The sequence below is a fragment of the Hyperolius riggenbachi genome, chromosome 3, assembly GCF_040937935.1.
Source record: "Hyperolius riggenbachi isolate aHypRig1 chromosome 3, aHypRig1.pri, whole genome shotgun sequence".
NCBI lineage: Eukaryota > Metazoa > Chordata > Amphibia > Anura > Hyperoliidae > Hyperolius > Hyperolius riggenbachi.
In genome coordinates this window covers 512,360,468-512,386,131 of record NC_090648.1, presented here as the reverse complement: position 1 = coordinate 512,386,131, position 25,664 = coordinate 512,360,468, and the positions used below count along the sequence as shown (strand labels likewise).

General features: G+C 47.8%; 1 protein-coding gene across 1 annotated transcript; it reads right to left on the bottom strand.

Annotated features, from left to right (window-relative positions):
- Positions 1-3,276: 3,276 nt before the first annotated feature.
- Positions 3,277-23,694, bottom strand: LOC137564481 (ganglioside GM2 activator-like). Its single transcript, XM_068278389.1, has 4 exons — positions 23,221-23,694; positions 21,032-21,184; positions 6,778-6,960; positions 3,277-4,960 (listed from the first exon to the last, which is right to left on the bottom strand). The coding sequence occupies exons 1-4, from the start codon at positions 23,329-23,331 to the stop codon at positions 4,790-4,792; spliced, it is 618 nt and encodes a 205-aa protein (XP_068134490.1). The 5' UTR covers positions 23,332-23,694; the 3' UTR covers positions 3,277-4,789.
- Positions 23,695-25,664: the final 1,970 nt, after the last annotated feature.

The window sequence follows — 25,664 nt, the reverse complement described above, 5'->3', positions numbered from 1 at the left end:
GCCTATTGGGCCAATCAAAGTGCGGGGATAATGTCCTTTAAAGTGATTGGACCCGCAGGTGCTCAGAGCAGGATGAGTGAAGCTCTCGTCATTGCCAATTAGCAGGCATACGTTTCTAGTGCTTGCTATGCTACTCTGATAAGGCACTTTAACTTTGAAAAGGCACGTTAACTCTGATAGGGCATGTTAACGCTACACATGCTATTTGTTATAGTGAATCAACCCCTATAAATTTAACACAGGTTTTCATGAACGTTCATGATTAATAACTTTCTATATTTTTATTCCTTCATATATTATTAGTATGAAGAAAAATGTAAATGAAGCAAAAATCCTAATTCACTAGGATCTAGGTTCTCAACATGTGGTGTCCGTACACCTTGTAGGCACTTGGGTTGGGTTAAGAGGGTACTGGAGGCACTTGGGTTGGGTTTAGGGGGTACTGGAGATACATGGGTTGGGTTTAGGGGGTACTGGAGGCACTTGGGTTGGGTTTAGGGGGTATTAGAGGTACATGGGTTGGGTTTAGGAGGTACTGGAGGCACTTGGGTTGGGTTTAGGGGGTACTGGAGGCACATGGGTTGAGTTTAGGGGATACTTGAAACACATGGGTTGGATTTAGGGGGTAATGGAGGCACTTGGGTTTAAGGGGTACTGGAGGTACTTGGGTTAGGTTTTGGGGGGTACTGGAGGCACTTGGGTTGCAGAGGCTGTGGAGAGAGTTTCCAGCTGTACATTTTTGGGAGTCACCATCGCAGAGAAGCTGTCCCGGGCTGACAATGCTTTAGCTGTAACTGGCAAAGCACAACAACGCCTCTACTTTCTGAGAAAACTAAGGAGCGCTAACCTTCCACAGAAGCTGCTGGTTATTTTCTACAGATGCACTATAGAAAGCGTTCTGACCAATTGCATGACGGCCTGGTACAGCAGCTGCACGAAGGCTACTAGAGAAGCCCTGCAGCGAGTTGTTAAAACAGCAGAAGCCACTATCGGCACTGAGCTACCATCATTGGAGCTCTTGTATAAGACTCGCTGTATGAGAAGGGCCAAAAACATTATCAAGGACAACACTCACCCTGCAAATGCCGGGAAATGCCTTGTATGAGCTCCTCCCATCAGGTAAACGCTTTAGATCAATCCGCATACACACAGACTGAAAACCATTTTTTTCCCATCTGCCATAAACTTGTTAAACTCTGAATCCTCTCTGAAATAATTAACACTGTGTACTAATTGTTTAAATATTTCAAATACCTGGCATACTTGTGTAATTCCTCTATTTCTACCCTATATGCACTATACACTATGTTCCCTATATGCACTTTGGGTCTGTCATGAAAAGTAATTTTGTTGTGTTACATAATGCCAATAAAGTGCTTGAATCTTTTAGAGGGTACCAGAATTCAGTTAATGTAATATAAAGCATTTTGGGATTAAAAAGTGATCAGGGGTCCTCAAACGTTTTGGGTGGAGGGCCGGGTCAACATACTTCAGACTGCTGGGGGGCCGGAGTATACATAAAATGATGTAGAAGTCTTTGCGGGCCAGTCAGTGAAGCATACCCAGGTGACAACCTGCAGTGCAATTGGACAGCAGCGTCACCTGATGTGGAATTTGATTGGAAACCAGCGAATTACTGCTTTTCTGGCTTCCATGTGGATGGGTGGAGCCAGCACTGCTATTCTATATGCGGACCACCAATATTTAAAGATGTAGGTGACCGCATCTATAAGTAATTCATTTTGTGTGTGTGGGGGGGGGGGCGGTAAAAAAGCCTCGGGGGGCCGCATTAGGCCCACGAGCCTTAGTTTGAGGACCACTGCTTCAAATAAACCCAGATAAGTATTTGTAGTTCATTAAAAGCATAATGGAATGATTGAAAATAATTTATACACAAATATGGAGTTCTAAGAAATTGATAATTATGTTATAAGCGGTTCTTGCTGTGATGTTACCATAGGGGTAATTAGCAAATAAACAAAAAAATAATATTTGTAAAGTGCTTTCCTCCAACAGGACTCAAAGCCCATAAATATACCTCAGATATATACACAGTAGCAATGTGGAATGCGCTATAGAGGGAAATGTTTATAAACGTCAGACTAAACAAGTAGCTATTTAATGAAGGCTAACGTGGGGAAAAAACACAAGTCAGATATTTACCTATGTAGGGGATCTCCGGTCCTTACTGAGCCCACCGCAGCTTGCCGGGACCCTGTTGTTCCTTGCGGCCTTACTGAGCCCAGCGTTGCTCGCTGAGACCCTGTCGCCTTACTGAGCCCACCTTGTGGCTGTGCTCTCATCCATGTATAAGAACAGCTGCAAGATACAGGTGCAATGGCGGCCTGTGCCTGTGCGTAGTACAAAGATCATGTATGGAGGAAAAAGATGTGCATGCTCAGACCCCTGCACTGCTCATGCATGGCACAAACACTGAGAGATGACCCGGAAGAAAAGAGGTCAGTGCCATCTTGGGGAGAAAAATATGTTTTTGTAATTGAAAAAAAAAAAAAAGCAATAAGGGCCCTTTTCCACTAGTGTTTGCGATTGCTAAATCGCAAAATCACAAATCGCTAGCGATTTTAAAATCACTACGGTTTGCTAAATAACATAGGAATCGCGGTAGGTAATTTACACTACCGCGATTCGTTTTTTACTAAATCGCGATCGCACCACGGAGCGATTTTTGCCGCGATTTTGCTATGCATCGCATAGCAAAATCGCGGTCGCAAACGTCGGGAAATCGCTAGTAAATTTTGGATTTTGCTGAATCGCAATCGCTAGCATTTAGCGCGAACGCTAGTGGAAAAGGGCCCTAAGAGGCACAGAAAGGGAACAGAGTCTAAACTTGCCGTATTTTTCTGGAACGGTTGTGGAAAGTTACGCAATGAATGCCTATGAGAACAGTGTCCATTCTCACTAGATTGTTCGCCGCCATCATGCAAATACTCGTTATTCCCCCGATTCCGCTGCTGCCGACTCTTCCGCTCGGTCCCAGGGAACAGATCCCCATGCTTCCGTCGATTGCTTACCGGCTTTGGGAAGGACTGAGTGGAAGTGTCAGCAGTGGTGGTACCGGGGGACACATAACTATCAGCAATCATATGGAAACAAACGGATGGGTGATGCGGATGCAAAAATGGATGGTGCAGATATGTGACAGAGCGAAGCGCATGCGCTCAGTGGATGCGCTTACTGTGAAAGTTTTGCATCCGCTGCAAGTGGGAACCAAACCTAAAACTCATGCCAAGACCAAAGAATAAACATAGAGCATAGTTTTATTTTTTATTATTGAAATACTTTATTAGCACACAAAAAGTTTAGTAGTCAGTAAAACACAAGAGTGCTTCTCTCCTTCCTGGCAGGGTTGGGATGTGCGCAGCAGATGGACTCTCGGTACCTTCTATCAAAGCATGCTGACTGTTTATGCATCGATTAGCAAGCGGTAAGTCAAGGAACGCTCTCCTGTAACAAGCTGTGAAATGTGGCGCTCAGTCAGCAGATACTTCTGCTAGTCATGTGAGAGGTTAGTCGAGGACTGCTGAAGGGCTTGTTAAGAAGAAGTTATAAAAAAATCACAGTTTGCTTTCAAGGCTTCTAAAGGCCAACATAGATCCCGACACAGAACCGGTTCATGCAGTAAAACAGCTCAAAGTGCAATAGCTCAAAGTTACCGATCAGACATCATCATTTGTTTGTGTTGTATAAAGAAAAGTTTGACCAGTTGACTCACTGCTTTTATTAAGGGGTATCTATTCATCCCTGAACTATTATTACCCCACACCTATTCTTATTCCTTCAGGGTCCCAAAGGACACAGCGGGTCCTCTCTTGGTGTCACCCATGTGGACTCAAACGCTCATACATTGGTACTTTCCCCTTACAGCCTGAAGGGCGGGGTCGTAGTCACATGGGTGGTAGGGGCATTCTGCCCACATCTTGAACCTTAGTAACAAGGGGAGAGGGGTGGTCTACATACACCGTCACCTGAGTGTAGACATCTCAGCAATTTCCCGGGAGAAACAGTAACCTGGGAGCCCCCCTGACCCTCCCCAAACTGACCCCGAGCTGGCTGCTGCCGCCCTCCCCCCCACGTTCCCCCCATTTCTTGTGCTCCTCAGGGCTCCTGGAAAGTTTTTGGCAGTTTAGCAACTCGCCTATCCCCGCTGAGGTGCTGCTCAATTAGTCCATGCCCCGCCTTCATCCTCCCAGGGGCGTGTCTTCTCATTCTATAATGACATGCACAGAGTCACTGAGAAGATGCGGCCAGTGGTAATGAAAAAGAGAGACAGGTGACGGACTACTGGAGCAGTGCTCTGGAGTGGCTATGCTGACACAAACTTTGCAGGGGCCCCGGAAGCGCAAGTCAGGGGGAGACCTGTGTGGGGAGGGGGTGTCGGGGGCACCATAGTATTGGGGCAATTGCCCAGGTTACCCCTCTGGTAGCACCGGTCCTGCCGACACTCCAGGAGAAGAGGTCACAGCTGAGAAATCTACTTTTATTAGATAAGTATGCTTATTTGCCTAAGAGAGAAAGAAATGGAGAGAAATCTTGGACCGTTAGTCATTAGAGGCGTCACCTAAACAACTGTCGCTGTTATGTCTTCGGATTTTTCCCTAAGCTTATTGTTATTTACCTATAAAAATCCTGCTTACTGGCCAACAATGGCAGGAACACTATAGACGGTTTCCCTGCCGCTCTTTGCACTGTTTGATGTTTAGGCCAGTAGATGATTCTCGTTGCTGGGAGGGCGATCCTGAATCAAGCTTCCGCCATCTTCCACCTCCGCTTACAGCCACTGGGACAAAGACGCGACTAAAGAGAAGGTGATCTCACCACACCCGACTTCCTGGCCTCCGCTGCTCACAACGATGGTGAGGCGGTAATTTCCATCCGTGAACCAATACGGGAGCGACAGGCTCGGGATGTAGAACTGGGACACAGGGAGATAATAAGTCCCCTGAAATAAAAAATAATCATCAGCTACTAGAGAGGAAACTCAACACACAAAGAGAGAGAGAGAGAATGTGTTCATATTTCATATGAGGCACAATGGCGATACAGAAGAAACTGGATAAAAATGGAGCAGATTCCTGCATCAACAAATCAGTTTTAGCTGTTAAACGAGTATTTTGATTGGTTGCTGTATTCTAGTATCCTGATTGGTTGCTGTATTCTAGTATCCTGATTGGTTGCTCTATTCTGGTATTCTGATTGGTTGCTGTATTCTAGTATTCTGATTGGTTGCTCTATTCTAGTATTCTGATTGGTTGCTGTATTCTAGTATTCTGATTGGTTGCTGTATTCTAGTATTCAGATTGGTTGCTCTATTCTAGTATTCTGATTGGTTGCTGTATTCTAGTATTCTGATTGGTTGCTGTATTCTAGTATCCTGATTGGTTGCTGTATTCTAGTATCCTGATTGGTTGCTGTATTCTAGTATCCTGATTGGTTGCTGTATTCTAGTATCCTGATTGGTTGCTGTATTCTAGTATTCAGATTGGTTGCTGTATTCTAGTATTCAGATTGGTTGCTGTATTATAGTATTCTGATTGGTTGCTGTATTCTGGTATTCTGATTGGTTGCTGTATTCTAGTATCCTGATTGGCTGCTCTATTCTGGTATTCTGATTGGTTGCTGTATTATAGTATTCTGATTGGTTGCTCTATTCTAGTATTCTCATTGGTTGCTGTATTCTAGTATCCTGATTGGTTGCTCTGTTCTGGTATTCTGATCGGTTGATCTACACCTATTCAGTAAGGAGTTTATAGGCAAGACTTCCTAACACTGCAACTACCTATAGAACTCTCCCTAGTGGCTTCAGCTCTGGTGCTTTGAGTCCGCCAGTTCTGTGTCTTGTCTGTACAGGATCCAAACGTTTCCCTATTCTTAGGTATTAGATTTTTTTCCCCCCTCTGGTTCACTTTAAAGGATACCCGAGGTGACATGTGACATGATGAGATAGACATGTGTATGTACAGTGCCTAGCACACAGATAACTAGGCCGTGCTCCTTTTTTTCTTTCTCTGCCTGAAAGAGTTAAATATCAGGTATGTAAGTGGCTGACTCAGTCCTGACTCAGACAGGAAGTGACTACAGTGTGACCCTCCCGAATAAGAAATCCCAACTATAAAACACTATCCTAGCAGACAATGGCTTCTGACAGCAAGAAAGAGGTTAAAAAAAAGGGGGGGGATTTCTTATCAGGGTCACACTGTAGTCACTTCCTGAGTCAGCCACTTACATACCTGATATTTAACTCTTTCAGACAGAGAAAGAAAAAAAGGAACACAGCATAGTTATTTGTGTGCTAGGCACTGTACATACACATGTCTATCTCATCATGTCACATGTCACTTCGGGTATCCTTTAAACTTTCAGGGCCCTTTCACACTGGTGCATTGGGTCATCTTACCGCAGCTCACCGCTATGCTAATGAAAGCCTATGGGTGCTTACAGCATGCGGTGCAGAGTGGTGCACCGGAAGTCGCTGATTTACTGCGTGGACCAAACCAACGTTACCGCGCAACCTCTGCGACGACCTGTGGCGCACCAGAAGTCATGTAAGTCTATGGCGATGCGGAAGCGTATTTTGCCTACACACTTCCGCATCTCTAAAACAGGAAGTGACTGCAAGCGAGCGTCACTTCCTGTCTGGATCCCGGCCAGAAGGGGATTAACACATACTAATGCGGTAATATACAGTCTAAAGCCGGCCTAACAATCGGGAGCAGAATAAGCCTGGGAAACAGTACAATACAGGCGGACAGCACTTACTGGCTGGAAGGGGCAATGGCAGGGTATCCCGTAGCTGCGCAGGGGCTCTGGGCATGGCAACCCGGGCAGAATCATCTGGTCCAGATTGTCACAGAAGTCATCGTAGGTACAGCTTCCAAAGCCGTCCAAGCAGGGAATCGTCAGCCACTTGCCCACCATCTCCTTCTGTGCGGTGACCGCGATCTGCCAGAGAACAGAAACAACCGATAAAACGAGATTCTGACACATAAAACAATTCTCCCTGTACTGCATGACCTTTCATCATCTTCACAATGAAAGCTTGGTAGTTCACTTCAAGTGTCCATTAGGACGATCCCTGTGATCACTTGTGTCTCTAATCAGCGGCTCAAGTGCACCTCTGTTCCTTGTGATGTTGTTCACTTCAACCCTTAAAGGGTAAATATAGCCGTATGTACACTGGATTCTCGCCAAGCTGGGCAGCAGAAAATAAAAAGGTAAATTTGAATTGATGGATCACTTATTTATTTTGCAAGAAGTTAGCCGCTGGCAGTGAAGTTGAAAGCTCAGGTAAAGATACTTTGCAGGGGCTACTAAAGTGTAGCAAGTGCCGGCGGTGTGGGGAGTCATGTGTGGGCGATCTTCAATCAAGTGTCGAGAGGATATTGGTGTGGGACCATTAAAGTGCACCTGAGATGGGCAGTTGGGGGAAAAATGATACATACTTGGGGCTTCCTCCAGCCCCCTCCAGGAAAATCGCTCCCTGAATCTTCAGCAATTCGTCCCGGTAAGTCCTCTGGTCTAGGGCATACGGCACATGTGCGGTCCGGCCGTGCAAGCGCCCCTGTCATGCTCGCGTGGCTGGGAGCATTCTGCGCCTGTGCAGTACCGCTCACTGGAGCGCAATGGCGGAACGCACATGGCTGGACTGCGCCGACTGACCTCGACTTGAGAATAAGTCCAAGGTAGAGTAGCACACCAACATAGTATTGCAAGGCGTTTTATTCCACAGTGCAGGTGTTAGCACAAGTTATGTTTCGGGGCCACGGAGGGTCCCCTTCATCAGAAAGTGCAAACATGCACCCCCTCCCTGCCGACCTGCCACCAAGCTCTCCCCTCATGCTGCCACCCCTACAGAACCTAGCGGGGTATCCTGCTGCGGGCCCCCTGTGACAGTAGGGCTCAGGCGGGCCCCATAGCAACGCTATGGTTGCTATGGCTATTGCTACGCCCCTGGCTGTAAGTATAAAGCCTGATGTGTAGCTGTGTCACTAATAGAGATGGTCAATGAGATGGAAATAATTCTGCATTGATGCTGATTTATGCAAATGTATGCACTTTGCTCATGAAATCAAATAATTTGATATGTTGTTAAAATTTGGTTTGGTGACTACGAATTAAATGGTACCTGAGAAGGATGAAAAGAAAAGTTTTATACATACCTGGGGCTTCTTCCAGCCGCCTTCAGGCTAATCAGTCCCTCGCTGTCCCCCTCCACCACCTGGATCTTCTGCTATGAGTCCTGGTAATTCAGCCAGTCAGTGCAGTCTGGCCTCATGCCGCTCCCACAGCCAGGAACATTCTGCACCTGCGCAATAGTGCTGCACAGGTGTAGTACGCTCCCGGTGGCGGCGTGTGTGCATGCGCACTACACCAGACTGGCTCAAGTACCTGGACTCATAGCAGAAGATCCAGGTGGCGGAGGAGGACAGCGAGGGACTGATTAGCCTGAAGGGGGCTGGAGGAAGACCCAGGTATGTATAACACTTTAATTTTATCTGTCTCAGGTTTACTTTGTTACACAGTAGTACTATACTATACATATGCTCTCCCCACAGAGCTGCAGGGAATCCACTGAGAATGTTGTGCACATTGAACAGAGAGGTGTTGTCTGTCACCCATAAACCTGGTTCAGATTGTGCATGAAGAATGTGTAATAGAGGAAGAATCACCTCATTCCCCTGCAGAGTACCTGCACATCACTCTTACATGTACCCACAGTTACATTGCCTAGGGCCTGATAGATGTTCTTTGTTCTGGTCTGTACCTTTTACAAGTACTCTTACCAAGGACTAGTTTTAGTCTATGACTAAAGGGAATAAATATGGCAGTCTCCATATCCTTCTCACTTCAGTTGTCTTTTAAAATTCCTAAGCGTTGGCAGTTAAGAGACGAATTTCATGTTACATACTTTCAATCAGCAAGATTGTAATATACAAATTAGAGGAGTCGGAGTCGAGGTCGGTGGAATCCTAAACTGAGGAGTCGGAGTCGGTGGATTTTTGTACCGACTCCACAGCCCTGGCATATATATAACCTCTTCCAGCTTATGTCACTCATTATATACTGTATGTTCTCTGACAGACACAGAGCACTTCTCGTTTCTCTGGGCTGCGGTTTCCTGTGTACATTAAGCGTTAGTTTCGTGTAGAAGGGGGAGAAACCTGTGATATTAACTAGACCTATGAGTGACAAGCAATGCAAATGTTTAGTGCATCAATTATTTGCCTACACAAATATACTTACACTACAAATAAACTCATATTATTTCTACTTCATACAGTATTTATTTCCTGAATAGCACACTGACGCTAAGTGTACATCACAATCTAATCCCTACCATAGTCCTATGTCTATGTATGTATCGTGTAGTGTATGTATCGTAGTCTAGGGCCAATTCAGGAGGAAGCCAATGAACTTATCTGTATGTTTTTGGGATGTGGGAGGAAACATGAGTGCCCGGAGGAAACCCACACAGACTCGGGGAGAACATACAAACTCTGTGCAGATAGTGCCCTGGCTGGGATTTAAACCGTTATTTTTCACCTTATGCATCCGAGCTATTTTCACCTCCCATTCATTCGCCAATAACTACTACTAATCACAATGAATTAATCTATATCTTGTTTTTTCCGCCACCAGTTAAGCTTTCTTTGGGTGGTACATACAGTATTGCTAAGAATTATTTTCTTCTAAATGCATTTTAATGGGAATATTACAAATTTTTTTTTAAAAAAAATCATTATTTCTCAGTTTTCGGCCAGTATAGCTTTAAAATAATACAAGCTACCATAATTAAAACCCACATATTTTATTTTCACATTTGTCCCTGTTATTACACCATTTAAAGAGAGTCTGAAGCGAGAATAAATCTCGCTTCAGACCTCATAGATAGCAGGGGCATGTGTGCCCCTGCTAAACCGCCGCTATCCCGCGGCTTAACTGGGGTCCCTGATCCCCCAAATCCCCTCCGTACAGCCGGGGAGCGCTTCCGCATTGGGGCAGGGCTAACCGCCGCAGCCCTGCCTCATGCCCGTCTATCAGACGTGTACCTCCGCCTCTCCCCCGCCCCTCTCAGTCTTCCTTCACTGAGAGGGGCGGGGGAGAGGCGGCGATGCCCATCTGATAGACGCGCTGTGAGGCAGGGCTGCAGCCGTTAGCCCTGCCTCCAGGAAGAGCAAAATTTACGACCAAGTTGGTCGTTGATTTTGCAGGTGGGGGTGAAGGGACCCCTGTTTAGCCGCAGGATAGCGGCGTTTTAGCAGGGGCACACGTGCCCCTGCTAACTATGAGCTTTGAAGCGAGATTTATTCTTGCTTCAGAGTCTCTTTAAATTATGTCCCTATCACAATGTATGGCGCCAATATTTTATTCAGAAATAAAGGTGCATTTTTTTCAGTTTTGAGTCCTTCGCTATTTACAAGCTTATAATTTAATTTTTTTTAGTAATATACCCTCTTGACATGCATATTAAAAAGTTCAGACCCTTAGGTAACTATTTATGTTTGTTTGTTTTTTTAATTTTTTTTTTTTTTTGTTAAACCATTTATTTAGGTATTTTTTTAGTGAGGGAGGTAAACAGTCAATTTTACATGTAATAGTGTGTGACCTTATTTAAACAATTTATGTAGATGTAGTTTTATTATTTGGCCACAAGATGGCCTCAGTCATTTTTTTCCCTTCCTGTAAGCGAGCGCTCTCGCTTCCAGGAAGTATAGGGAGGCCGGTGTAATGTCACATAGTGCAGCCCCGCACGTTGTGCAGCCCCGCATGCGCAGTAGGAGCCTGCGTCCCATTTAATTGAGCTGCCACATAAACTATCCTAAATATCTCCGCTTTCGCACCACGTACACTCCTGAAATTTTCAGTGTAGGGAGGGGAGCCCCCGATCTAGCTCTTTGCCGAATTGCAGCCCCCGAGCCCCGCTAGGTCCTGAGATAGGTATCCTGTAATCAGTCTCGGGAACCAGCGGGGCTCGGTGGCTGCAATTCGGCACAGAGCTACATCGGGGGGTCCCCTCCCTACACTGAAAATTTCGGGAGTGTACGTGGTGCGAAAGCACAGATATTTCAGCAAAATAATATCTAACTTCCCACTGAGCATGCGTGATACTCAGTGAGGAAGGCTGCTTCCGGGCTGCCCATTCTCACATTACACCTCCAGCCCCGGAACCAGCATGCGTGATACTCAGTGAGGAAGGCTGCTTCCGGGCTGCACTATCTGATATTACACTGGAAACTTTTTTTTCCCTTTAGAAAGGTCGCGGCTTCTAATAGAAGCTGTCGGTCTTTCTAACGGCACTTAGATCAATGAATAGGAATTGTGTTCCCATTCATTGATCTCCGGGCTAATGGGCAGCGGCACGGGAGCGCGCACGATCGGCCGCGGGAGCGCGCATCAGCAGCCTTTTGGACGTAGCAGATATGTCCAAAAGGCGAAAGTAGTTAAATAAACGTTAACCTTCGGGATTCTATACCCGCTTGGATTGAGGGACTGGAGATCGTGTGGATCCCCGGAGGACTGTGGTCTGTGCTTTCTACCATTCAAAAGCAATATATACAACCTTATAATGTGGGTTGTTTGTAGCTGGTAAGCCCCTTTTGTTCCTTTTACATTGCAGCCACCAGGCACAATCTCTTACTGATCCGCGGAAACAGGCAACTTGCTGAGAAGGGAGAATTAGACAGGCTGTTCTCTATAAACACACACAAGGTGGATTGCTCTGTTTTCTCCTTCTCTCCTGGGCAAGAGTTCAGGTCCGCTTTGAACTTTTTCAACCTCCCTACAAACCAAACATTTCCGTATCTGTTCAGCTGGATAATTTACAAGACTTTAGTCAGAAAACATGCCCCTGCTTGCTGAGGAAGCGAAGGGGAGACGCTGGTAATAGCAGCTTAGTCAGAGCGCTGTGTGCCACTCACATGACATCTGAGCAAGCAGAATAATCAGACAACGCTGGGCAAACCGTGTCAGTTGTAGAAATGGGAAGTGCGGGGACAGCTGTCTAGGTCACAGTTACAGATAGCTTGGTTGAAAAAAAAAACATCCGTCCATCAAGTTCAGCTAGGAAATATGTTCTCTGTCTGGTCTCTGCTGGAACCCCTCCGCCCCACTTCCTGTGACATCACTGGCTACAGGAAGTGAAAGGATCTCGCTAACTGTAACAAAGACAGCAATAAAGTAATTGTTATGTAGAGGAGTGAGTGAGAACCTGCACTGGAATAGTGCTGTTTGTGTAGATATTACCATAAAGTCTGATCAATAATCAGCAAGACATCTGCTTCTGATAACTTTGACGAGCGCAGAGCCGGATTTACCATAAGGCAGTGTAAGCATGCGTCTGCAGGCGCCTGATGATAGAAAGGCAGCTCACTCTCCTCTCTGAGCTCCTCCCTTCCTCCCTATGTAGAGTCCTAATGAGAGTGTAAATAAGAGGTTACTTGCCCAGCTCTCTGCATTGCACTAACAAGATCTCCCTTCAGTCACTGACACCTCCAGCTGCTTAATACTGATAGTTTCTCTGGCTACCTAATACTAGTGATGGGCCGAACCGTTCGCCTGGCGAACCTCTCTGGGCCTCTTACTACTTCCGGGTCGCAATGACCCGGAGTAGTACGCCTGCGCTGCCCGGCGGAGCGCGTCCTAGATCGCGCTCCTGTTGCCGGGGACTCTCTGCGCATGAGCGTGATGTCACTCATGACGTCACGCACATGCGCAGAATGTGCCCGGCAACAGGAGCGCGATCGAGGACCCGGTTCGCCGGGTAGCGCAGGCGTACTACTCCGGGTCAGAGCGACCTGGAAGTAGTAAAACCCCCATGGATTTAGAGATGTTCGCCAGCGAACGGTTCGGGATCCGTTCGCCACATCTCTACCTAATACTAAAGGGCACCTGTAGCTACCTATGACGGGTAATGGAAAGGTGACAGCGGGGACAGTCAGCACACTTGCAGTGTGGTTTGGCGGGTGTTTGTAGGTCCGTGGAGGGCGAAGTCTAAGGTGCCAGGACATCTGTGCCTGTAGGCTCCTGTGATGTAAATCCGGGCCTGCATGCATGGAGGGCGGAGTCTAGGGTGTCAGGACATCTGTGCCTGTAGGCTCCTGTGATGTAAATCCAGGCCTTGAGGAGCGTAAAGCACGCCTGAAGGCTGACATATTTACAATATTTCCTTTAACAATACCAGTTGCCTGGCAGCCCTGCTGATCTCTCTGGCAGCAGTAGTGTCTGACTCACACACCCTGAAACAAGCATGCAGCTAATCTTGTCACACTTCAGTCAGAAACATCTGGAAAAACTGGAGGGCAAAACTTGGATGGCATGCTGCATTTCTTTGCAACACGCATCTGAATCCATAAAGCCGCGCACGGCACGAATACAGATGTGTCTCGCATCACGGCTGTGCCTCCAACACGTCTCGCAAGACGCAGGCCGGCGCTGTGTGGAAACTGGCCCTTAGAGACCGCGCAGATGACATGTGACTGATACAGGAAATGCACTATAACAGAATCACCCACTAGCACCGAGGGGAAACCACACACCAGGAAACGCTTATATGCCCATTCTCCATTCCTCTTCCTCATTTCACCACGGCTGGGAGAATAACCGTGCACTAATCATCTTCCATCTCCTCTTAAAGCGGTATTGTCACCATAAAAATCAAATTTCAGCAGCAACTGGTCTGAGTGTATTACGTGATAAAGATGCTAATCCTGCATTCAAAACTTGCAAAACTTTTTCTGCTGTTATGGTTTGGAGTTATCATATACTTAAGGAACACTGGCCCTTTAGTAGTCAGTGCCAAAGCATTGCATGCTGGGGGTTCTTTTTATCTAGAATATATTCCTTCTCTTCCATTTATTTCCCTGCCTAGCTGCTTATCTGATGCTAGGTACACACCATACAATTTTCTGTTAGATTCTTCTGTTAGATTTACCTATAACATGGGAAAAAGCTATCTGGCAGGTAACTCTAAGAGAAAATCGAACAGAAAATTCTATGGTGTGTACCTAAACACGATCCCTTGCTCACTTGTGTTTACAAGCAAGGCTGAGGTGACTCAGCGATAGGAGGAGAAAAGAAAAAAAGTAAAGGGCAGAAATGACATCAGGATTTAGCCTAAACTGTGGGCAAAAGACATGGCCCCCACCAGGAACAGAATTCTCGTCATTTACTAAATAACATTCACTGAAATCAAAACGTGGACAGTACAATACATGTGTTATGTAAGTAGATCAAATATTTATCTACTTATATGTGTGTTTTTTTCTACTGCTTTAAAGCAAATCCATGACTCTAATTTTTGTCAAGACGTTAAGACCTCGGAAGCCACTCCCTTCCTGGATGCTGTGACCCCCGGGAACTTAGGCGCACTGCACCTGTGCAGTACTACTGATCTGGATAGGCAGAAAAAGCCATTGACAAGGGCTTGTCAATGTTTTTTGGCAGGACACAACGCTGGAATGGCCCGGTGGAGGAGGGGAAGACTTACCTCCAGGGCCGGCCCGCTCATGAGGCGGGGTGAAACTTTTGCCTCAGGCGGCACATTTCTAGGGGCGGCATCTGCCCGTCGGTGGGTGCGGGGAGCCGGCCGCCGAGCTGGAGGGGTAGCGGGCAGGACGGGGGTATTGGGCCTAGCGGCGGGGAGGGGGGTCGGAACCCCCCTCCCTCGCCTGGGTCCCCCGATCTGCGCTCCCCTCCAGCCTTAAATAGATCAGAAGCAGCCGCTATGCGTAAGAGGCACGGGCGGGGAGGACTCACCTCTTCCTTGCTCGATCCAGCGTGCGCTCCACTGATGTCACTTCCTGCAACGCCACGGCCATCCACTTACAATACAGTGGGCGGCGCATTTAAGGCTGGAGGGGAGCGCAGATCGGGGGACCCAGGCGAGGGAGGGGGGGTCCGACCCCCCTCCCAGCCGCTAGGCCCAATACCCCCGTCCTGCCCGCTACCCCTCCAGCTCGGCAGCAATAATTTTTTCAAAATTTGCCTCAGGCGGCAAAAAGTCTAGGGCCGGCCCTGCTTACCTCCCAACTTGTTGGGATAAGAAAGTGGGACACTTTAAGCCACACCCCTGCCACACCACTAACCGCGCCCCTGCCACACCCCTCACCATGCTTATCACAAAGAATTCGGAATCAAAAGATGTAGTTTTATCATTCAACCCACGCTGGTCCTTTCTATCATCATTAGTTTTTCATAATTTTTAAATTTCAAAATAAGAAAAATATAAATTTAACTGATGGGAATAAAGTTTAGCGTCAGTTAAAGAACCACTATCGTGAAAATCTTAAAATTTAAAATGCATGTAAACACATACAAATAAGAAGTGTGTTTCTTTTCAGTAAAATGAGCCATAAATTAGTTTTCTCCTATGCTGCAGTTACTTACAGTGGGTAGTAGAAATCTGACAGAACTGACAGGTTTTGGACTAGCCCATCTCCTCATGGGGGATTCTCGTGATTTTTTTTTTTTTTAGTTTCAAAAGCCCTTGGCTAATGGCAGTTGCTCTGTCCAACTGCCAAAAAAAGCGTGCAGCAAGCAGTGAGGCTGGCCAGCATCATTGTATAAATCCTTTTCAGGGAATGCCTTTATAAAGAATAAGAGCCTTGCTGAGAATGCCCCATGAAGATATGGACTAGTTCAAAATCTGTTGGTTCTGTCAGACAGCAACATAGGAGAAAATTAATTTATGGCTCATTTTACTCTGGAAGAAACATACAACTTATTTATGTTTTTACATGTATTTTACATTTTATGATTTTTGCTATAGTGGTCATTTTTTTCAGTAGAAAAATACATATATACACACAATTCTGTACATCAGTCCTGAAAGAGGGACACGTGAGGAAGAAAGATGGACAGGGGGATTGGGTTCCCAAAGAGGGACTGTCCTTCCGAAAAAGAGGGACAGTTGGGAGCTATGTATACCTCTATTGAGGTGAGTATCCATTTGGGGCACTTTTTTATACCGGTTCCCTTTAAACAATGCCAATTGCCTGGCATCCTGCTGATCTTTCTGGCTGCAGTGGTGTCTGAATCGCACACCCAGTGGGGGGTACATTTCAGAAGACAAATGCGATATGGCTCATATAGCTGATAGATGGATCACCTGGTGATAAATACTCCGCCCCCCAGCAGTAACCGGCTGGTAACATTCCCGGCCAGCAGCGATCAGCTGACATGTTTGTACGTAAACAGAACCTATGAACAGGTTTTACTGCATTTCTTATTTTTTAAGGTCGTTCCTCTAACTCTACCCGAGACAGGAGTGGAAAACAAGGACACATAATTAGCATTGGGCAGCACTGTGGCGTAGTGGTTAGCGCTCTCGCCTTGCAGCGCTGAATTCCCAGCTCAAATCTCAGCCAGGGCACTATCTGCAAGGAGTTTGTATGCTCTCCCCGTGTCTGTGTGGGTTTCCTATGGGCACTATGTTTTCCTCCCACATCCCAAAAACATACAGATAAGTGAATTGGCTTCCCCTTAAATTGTCCCTAGACTATGATACATACACTACATGATATATCCATAGACATAGGACTATGGGAGGGATTAGATTGTGAGCCCCTCTGAGGGACAGACAAATGAAAGACAATATACTCTGTACAGCGCTGCGGAAGATGTCGGCGCTATATAAATACTAAACAATAATAATGTTCCCAGCAGCACAGAGCATGATTGGATGAGGGTACAATAGTCTTGTCTGCAGGCACGTGGCATAACCAGCTAAAGGCCCTACCCACTTTGCGATTTTTCCAACAACCGGTGATATTTTTTGAGCGACGAGTGGTTGTTTATGCGATTTCACAACGTGGTTACAGGCGCTCGATCACACAAATGTTGCTTAGCGTCACACGGCAATAACAACCATCACGGTCGATCGGATCATTAAGATCCCCGATGTCTCCCACACAAAGTACTATGATTGCTTAAAGTCTTGTCACAACCGTCGTGTAACGTTGCGAATACCCGCTGGCCAGAAGATGGATCGGCGGTGCGCTCGACGTCATTGAGACGTCGCTGGATCCATCTCCCTGCATTGCAAGGTGAGTACTTAGCTTAAGAGATCGGTAAACTTCACCCAACCGCTAATTATCCAGTGCAGTTACCACAGATGGTCAGAGAGATGATAATAATACTGGAAAAAACCTCCAACTATGGCTACCCGTAACCTCCAAGTGTCTGTAAATGAGAGACACCTGGAGAACAATGGTGTTCCATAGTGTTGATGCAGCTCTTGAGAAGTCCTGGAGGCGTGCATGGGACTGGATGATGTTAAAACGCATGGAGGAGATAACCTCGCCAATGGAGGATGTGTATAGGGGGAACAGTAGGGAGCCTGTAATGATCTGTTCTGCTGTCTGCACAGGCAAGCAGCTGTTTGACCATTTTTCAGGTCTGTATGCTGCAGGTCCCTGGAAAGGAGACCTGTTTTTACTCTGCAAGTTTCAGACTTGCTGTTCTGGTGAGGGATTTGCATTCACTCATTTGGTTATTGATAGCTCTGCCTCTCTTGAAGGCTTGCAGTATAAATGCCATTTCCTCCCAGAATTCCCTGCTGGTCATAAAGGTTTGGTTCTGCTGGACTTACCTTGAGTTTCAGCCCCTTTGCTATTGTTTGCTAAATATTGTCTTAGGGCCCTTTTCCACTAGAGCGATTGTGATTGCTGAATCGCAAAATCGCAAATCGCTAGTGATTTTTAAATCGCTAGAGTTGTTACTTTATCATAGAAATCACGAGAAGTATTTTCCACTACAGTGATTCGATTTGGAAATCGCTAATCGCAAATCGCAATCGCTTGCTGGAGCGATTTTTACAATGATAATGCAATGCAAATGAAAATCACAAATCGCAATCGCATAACAGAATTAATGAAAAATCGCAATCGCAATCACTGGCGTTTGTGATTTGTGATTGCGATTGCTAGTGGAAAAGGGCCCTTAGAGTAGTTTTTCCTTGGGAGTCCACTTAGCATTCCTTCTAGGGCAGTCAGGTTGTTTATTACCTGTATCGCCTAGTCCTGTCTTGTCTTATCTGTTGCGATTGCACTTTCTCCAACGGCGGCTGATAGTGAATCGCTCTGTCTGTCTAGATCACATTCGCCCTAGCGGTAGAGGCGGTGGATCCTTCTGTACTCTGTCTTGGAGTGTAAGCCAGAGCAGCGGTTGCTACTGGTTGCTCCATCTGTCTGTCTGTTTGGATTGCATTCGCCTTAGCGGTAGAGGCGGTAGATCCTTCTGACCTATGTTCCTGGAGTGTGGGCCAGAGCTTTTGTCTGGTGTGAACGCTTGCTGTTGTCTGGTGTTAGGCAACCGATTAGCAAAGCGTTCTCGCCATCTGTTTGTCTTTTTGTTCTGTGTTCAATAGTTAGTTAGGGTTGGTACGCTTTGTCGCTGTTGCACTTAACGTGCGGCAACCGTGCCTTGAACACGCTTTGTCGCTATTGCGCTTAACGTGTGGTGACCGTGTTTAGCTAGTCCTGTCAGTTCCTTCGTGTTGGATTGCAGTTTGCTAATTGGTTCTGTCTTTATTCATTCTATGGTCTGTCTTTACTCCGTCTTGTATCTCTGTTAGCAATCGCCATTCTTGCGATTGCTTTCTCACTTTGGTCTTCGCTGTTGTATGTCAACCGTCACTAGGTGGCGACAAGATTGGTGGACATACATACATTCTGTCTTTGTGCTCACTCTCTCTTGAGAGGCTATCTTGCCCTGTATTGCTTCACTTTGTGCAATCTCCATCTGGCATCTGTGGTTGTACAGAGACCGTGTTCCTCTGTACTCCACAGCTCCATCTGCTGGTTGGAATTTCTCTCTACAGGTGCATTTGCACCAAAGCTGGGTTCCCTTATCCAAGCGCTTGTGGAGGGTTTCCACAGTGTCAGCGTACATGCTGTGTGCTGACCACGGAGATAATTCCGCAACTGTTACAGAGCCATCGTCTGAGCCTGTGGGAATATAGCCGGCCCCGCTCAGGGTCCCTGATCTGTCACAGACGCTGGTCGGTCGCTCTCCTGGATTAGTTCTGAAGACTAAAAGTCCTTTTGATTATGAAACCCTGTGGGGAATGGACTATGCTAAAAACCACTGGTGGAGGCGCCCTTGATGATAAGATACTTGTGAGAAAACGCGGAAAAGCCACCGCATGTGCCAAGAGCAAGGCGGCTGACTCCGCGTCCAGCGCGGCGGTTTGCACGCATAGACACGCGTCTGGTAGTATGGTGGAATGCGGAAAGGCCGCCGCATGTTCTGACAGCGAAGCGGCTGTTTCCGCGTCCAACGCGGCGGTTTGCATGCAGCGGCGTGCGCTTGGTGTGGCTGGGTCTGTTAGTGCACATAGGCAGATGGAGAGCTACGCGCGCGCGCCTGAACTCAGGACCGTTATACCAGCAGGGGAAGTGTCAGCTGATCCGGAAGATCAGCTGATTCCTGCAGGACTCATGATTGGCTGAATGGCTCGGGCGGGGCGGCAGAGTTCAGCAACTATATATTCTGCTTGCTTGTCAGTTGCTGGTTGTCTGCCATTGCTAACACTTGCGTGAAGGCACTCAGACCATAGTCAGATCCTTACAGAGTGTTTGAACTAGGTAGACCTGGGAATTCACACTTAGCCAGATTCTGTTGATAGCTTAACCACCCTGGCGTTCTATTAAGATCGCCAGGGCAGCTGCGGGAGGGTTTTTTTTAAATAAAAAAAAAACTATTTCATGCAGCCAACTGAAAGTTGGCTGCATGAAAGCCCACTAGAGGGCGCTCCGGAGGCGTTCTTCCGATCGCCTCCGGCGCCCAGAATAAACAAGGAAGGCCGCAATGAGCGGCCTTCCTTGTTTTGCTTAGATCGTCGCCATAGCGACGAGCGGAGTGACGTCATGGACGTCAGCCGACGTCCTGACGTCAGCCGCCTCCGATCCAGCCCTTAGCGCTGGCCGGAACTTTTTGTTCCGGCTACGCTGGGCTCAGGTGGCTGGGGGGACCCTCTTTCGCCGCTGCTCGCGATCAGGCAGCACACGCGGCTGGCAAAGTGCCGGCTGCGTGTGCTGCACTTTATTTGATGAAAATCGGCCCAGCAGGGCCTGAGCGGCAGCCTCCGGCGGTGATGGACGAGCTGAGCTCGTCCATACCGCCAGGCTGGTTAAAGTACTAATTGAATTGTATTATTTGTTAGACCAGTTCCAGGGTGTTGAGATCAAGGCCCTCACACCCCAGACTAGGAATACTATGTATCTTCTGTGTATTCTCTAGCATAGTTCCAGGGTGTTGATGATCACGGAACTCACACCCAAGACTAGGGAACTGTATTGTCTTTGTGTTATATTCCAGACTAGTTCCAGGGTGTTGATGATCACGGAACTCACACCCAAGACTAGGGAATTGTATTATCATTTATGTTATGCTCCAGACTAGTTCCAAGGTGTTGTGACTACGGACCTCACACCCCAGACTAGGATTGTGCTATTACTGTGTTACTTTAGCCCAGTTCAGGGCAAAACCTTGCATATTAGCAGCAGGGCTTCCTGCAACCCAGCCTTGGTCCCTCGCCCAGGGGTCCACAGGCTACAGGAATATCACGCACCGTCAGGGGTGAATTCCTCAGGAGTATAGGCCGCCAGCTCCTCTGGTGGTCTTTACTCAGAGTTGTTACTGTTACACCAAACACTCTCACATACATAGGTGTCCAGAGGTTAGCAATATATCTGATTATCGGTGATACTGCAGATCATCAATAATCGGGTATATATCTGCATTCTTGGTGATACTGCAGATCGCCAATAATCAGATTCTCTCTGCGTGCTGACACCAATCGTTACAATACTGCTAGAAGTTGTATATATGAGAAGCGTCATTTATTACCTTCTCAGAAGGACAAACCATTATTTAATGAAAAAAGCAATATCTATTCCTGCACTGTAGACAACGCGTTTCACATGTCTTGGCCTGCTTCCTCAGGTCAACACAAAATTCCTGTCTCGAACGTGAGCACCTACTGCAGTCCACTGCTGGGTTATGAAGTACTTACTTTGACAGGGGAGGTCAGGCCAACGGTGGTGTTGAGGATGACAGACGTTGTCATTTCTCCCGGTATCACCAGGGGGTCGGGAAGAATAGTGAGTGCCTGGATTTTGCCAGGCAGCGTTTCCGCGCCACAGTTACTCCAGGAGAAACCATTCACCTGTACAGCGGGGGGAGCAGAGAGAAGATATCAGACAAATCGCATCTGGAGTAATCATTAGAAAATACAGTTCCGAAATACAAATAGCCTGATGAGATCTGACGCCTGTTTAGAAAAAACAGATTAATGTAATCCACAGTCTATTTATTTATTGTATTTATAAAGCGCTAACATATTACACAGCACTGGACATTAGTTAAGGTTACAGACAGTGTTGGAGCAGCTCTTGAGAAGTCCTGGAGGCGTGCATAGGGCTGGGTGATGTTAAAACCCATAGAGGAGATTGCCAATGGAGGTTGTGTATAGGGAGAACAGTAGGGGGCCACGGACCGAGCCTTGGGGGACTCCCACTGAGAGGTGGTTGGTAGTGGATGAAGACTTATTGAAGGAGTTTGTGAAGGAGCAATAAGTCTGCTGACAAACGATGACTGCAGGTTCGACATACCGATAGTCGGCCATCTTGGATCAGACGTACATCAGACCGCTCATTATTAGCGATGGACACTGAGATGGTGATAACTCCAGTTTGCTTACAAATTGTTTGCAGCTTATAATTGCCATAAATAACAATCAGCAGGAAGTATAAAGCGGAGCTACATACAATATGCATGCAAGACAGACTTACTGACATCACACTGACCATGTCTGGTGATAAAAGTGACAATGAGGCGCTTTTTTATTGACTTTGGGTTTCCTCTATTGTGTACCTGAGATAAATAAATAAAAGGATTTATACTCACCTTCCTCCAGCCCCATGAGGTATGTAGGCTCCCTCGGTGTTGGTCTACCACATTCAGCCCGGTAAAGTCCTCAACTGAGCCAGTTAGGGATTACTGCACGCCTCCTTGGTCTCGCTCCCTTGGCCAGAAATCATTGTGTGACTGCAGTTATGGTGGACATACATCAGGCAACTCGCTGGCTGATCGACCATCCGATTCGATTGTAAAATCGCTGCCGCCCAGTGCATGCCCGATTAATGATGCACCTTATTATGGGCCGAAATTGGTTGCATGTATCGATTGGACATGCTATAAGATGTAGGGCTGACATGCTCAATCAGATGCACAGCGATATCTGTTACCACCGCATACCCGTGCAATATCGAGATGAGTGAAAAATGCAGCAGAACCCCCATCGCTGCCCCCCCCCCCCCCCCTGTGTGAAATGTGCCCGCTGGTGCCCTGTGCAGTATACTTTACCTATCAGTGTACGCTGCTAACTCTGTCCACATACATGCGCCCCACGTGGTTGCCGGCGTATCCGTGGGATGCGTGTATGAGGACAGAGCCCGGGGCCAGCGGCAGATACCGACAGGGGACAGCGCTGGGGGCAGATGCAGCGACACAAGGCCGATTCCCGACAGATTTCATGCTGAAATTGATCAGCAATCAGCCTGTGGTGTATGGGCCGGCAGCAGATTCAATCAGAGAGATCGGTCTCTTGGTCGTTCTGCCCATAAAATCGTCTGATGTTGAAGCACCTTTAAAAGCCTTCATAAGACAAACAATTCGTCAAATCAAACCAGTTCAATTCAGGTGATCTGTGGAAGGACGTGACTCTGAAAGGCTGATCCTGCCATACATGCATTTGTTAGTAAACGTTAATACAGCATCTCAATCAGTAGTTATAATTCTCATATCACTTTGATCAAATCTGCTGGAGAGAGAAGGGGGGGGGGGGGGGGAGAGAAAGGGGGATGAGGAGAGAGAGATAGGGGGGTAGTGGAGACAGAAGGGGGGGGGGGGGGGGGGGGTAAAATAGACAAATAGACACAAATACAGGATGGAGGGGGGGGGGGGGGGCAGGAGGGTAGAGAGACACAGAGAGGAGCAGGAGGGAGAGAAGGGGGGGGGGGGGGATAAATACAGAAATTGTTGGGGGGAGAGAAGAGAGAGACAGGAGAGAGAAGCAGCTCTCTGGGTCTATTGCAGGTCACTGAACTCATGCCAGAGTGACCCCAACACACTGCTGGCTGCTCCTCCCCATATCTATGGTTATTACCCAGAACCCCTGGCTGGAATAGCGCTGTGTCTTACCCCGAGGACCCTCACTGGCGCCCGGTTGATGACGACTCCTGTAGCGGTCCCCAGGCTGACGTGCCCCAGGGTGAGGCATGCCAGGAAGGCGTACGACCACATCTGCAGCATGGCGTGCGGTCAGGGAGTCAGCGCAGAGGATGGAGATCGGTCTGCAGTCACAGGAGCAGCAGCGACAGGAGCAGCAGTCACAGAGACAGCACAGAGGATGGAGATGGGTCTATAAAGAGCCTGGACTTCCCTGCAGCAGTCACAGAAGCAGCAGTCTCTGCATCAGACACAGGAACAGAGCAGAGGATGGAGATTGGTCTATAGAGAGCCAGGACACCTCTATACCAAACACTGCAGAGGTCACAGGAGCAGCAGCCACAGCAGCAGAGCAGGAAGTCACACAGTTCTGCATGAATAGTAATGCCTCATCCCTGCCCTGCAGCTGAAGCCAGTCACATGACACTGGTGCAGAAGAGAAGAGCCAGTGTTGTCACATTAGCCAGGAGGATTGTGGGACTGACAACAGAAGAAAGAGGTGCTATGCTGCCCTCTGCTGGTGGAAAATCAGAATAATGTAGATGTACTGCAAAACAGTGTAAGAACTTTGAATATAATTTTGCCTTCTTAAATTGAAGGTATTAGAGTTAATTCAGCTTTAAAATACTCTTGTACCTGTCAGGCTTACCTGGTCAGATCCATCTGAAAATGGCGCCTGCGAATAATGGCGCACGGTGTTGCCGCTAATCCGTTTGTCAATTATCGCTATTTAACGTTAAAGCCTTATTGTTATTTAGCGTTAAAGCCTTATCGTTATTTAGCGTTAACATACAGAACCCTCTCTGTACCTATCTCTAACCCTAAGGTACGGTGACCATATGTCCCGCTTTACCCGGGACGCATCCCGCCTTCGGGGGGCGCTGTCCCAGGCTGCATGAGGTCCCGGGAAACGTCCCGCTTTCTGCAGCGGGACGTCCCGGCCTCGGGTCTCTGGTCACCGTACATGAACTAGCCGCAGTGTCTCATAGACGCTGTGCTAGTTCATTCCCCGCAGCCCCGCTCCAGCAACCTGCATTGTCCTCCGGCAGGCACAGGCAGAGCAGGGCTACGGGAAGATGGCGTCCGGAGGCGGAGCCCTGTACTGGAGACTATTTGTGTCTCCAGTACAGGGCTCCGCCTCCGGACGCCATCTTTCCGTAGCCCTGCTCTGCCTGTCGGCGCGGGAGACTGCAGGAGGAGGATCGTCCGGGGGAGCTGCACACACACCAGAGGCCGGCTGCATGAGGGAACTTCTGGCAGGTGAGTAAATGCTTTTTTTTCCAGGTGAAATGTGCCCACATTGCGTTTATTTTGTGTTGACATGTTTGCCCCCATTGAGTTTATTTTGTGCTGAAATGTTGCCCGCAATGCGTTTATTTTGTGATGAAATGTTGCCCGCAATGCGTTTATTTTGTGCCGACATGTTGCCCGCAATGCGTTTATTTTGTGCTGAAATGTTGCCCGCAATGCGTTTATTTTGTGCTGAAATGTAGCCCGCAATGCGCCCATAGAATGTAATGGCCACTCCCATTTTTCGGCACAGCCCCCCATTTGTGGCTTTGCGCGCCGCCACCTCCGCCCCCCCCTCCTAACTACCCCCATTTTGGTGCCTAACCATAACCACCCCCCTGGTGGTGCCTAACCCTAAGATCCCCCTGGTGGTGCCTAACCCTAAGACCCCCCTGGTGGTGCCTAACCCTAAGACCCCCCTGGTGGTGCCTAACCCGAACCACCCCCCTGGTGGTGCCTAACCCTAACCACCCCCCTGGTGGTGCCTATCCCTAACCACCCCCCTGGAGGTGCCTATCCCTAACCACCCCCCTGGAGGTGCCTATCCCTAACCACCCCCCTGGTGGTGCCTAACCCTAAGCACCCCCCTGGTGGTGCCTAACCCTAAGCACCCCCTTGGTGGTGCCTAACCCTAACCACCCCCCTGGAGGTGCCTAACCCTAACCACCCCCCTGGAGGTGCCTAACCCTAAGCACCCCTTGGTGGTGTCTAACCCTAACCACCCCCCTGGAGGTGCCTAACCCTAAGCACCCCCCTGGTGGTGCCTAACCCTAAGCACCCCCCTGGTGGTGCCTAACCCTAAGACCTCCCTGGTGGTGCCTAACCCTAACCACCCCCCTGGAGGTGCCTAACCCTAAGCAACCCCTGGTGGTGTCTAACCCTAAGACCTCCCTGGTGGTGCCTAACCCTAAATCTCCCCTGGTAGTGCCTAACCCTAACCTTGACAGTGTTACATTAAATCCATTCACTGTTTTGCAGTTAAATAACTTCTGCAGTTTGGCTTATGTAGGTTGCAAGGTCAATCAGGCCAGGGTCAATGCAGGCAGCATTCATGCGAATAGCTTTCAACAAGCCGGGTCAGTAACAGAGTATTCAATACAGAAGCATGGTTAGGTTCAAGCCGGGTC

What these genes read in the sequence shown, in the direction of transcription:
- LOC137564481 (XM_068278389.1), bottom strand. Translation starts at nt 23,331, where the DNA reads ATGCTGCAGATGTGGTCGTACGCCTTCCTGGCATGCCTCACCCTGGGG. An exon ending in CGCCAGTGAGGGTCCTCGGG is followed by an intron (nt 21,185 to 23,220) that starts GTAAGACACAGC and finishes CCCGCTGTACAG; the next exon opens with GTGAATGGTTTCTCCTGGAG. An exon ending in GCCATTGCCCCTTCCAGCCA is followed by an intron (nt 4,961 to 6,777) that starts GTAAGTGCTGTC and finishes TTTTTATTTCAG; the next exon opens with GGGACTTATTATCTCCCTGT.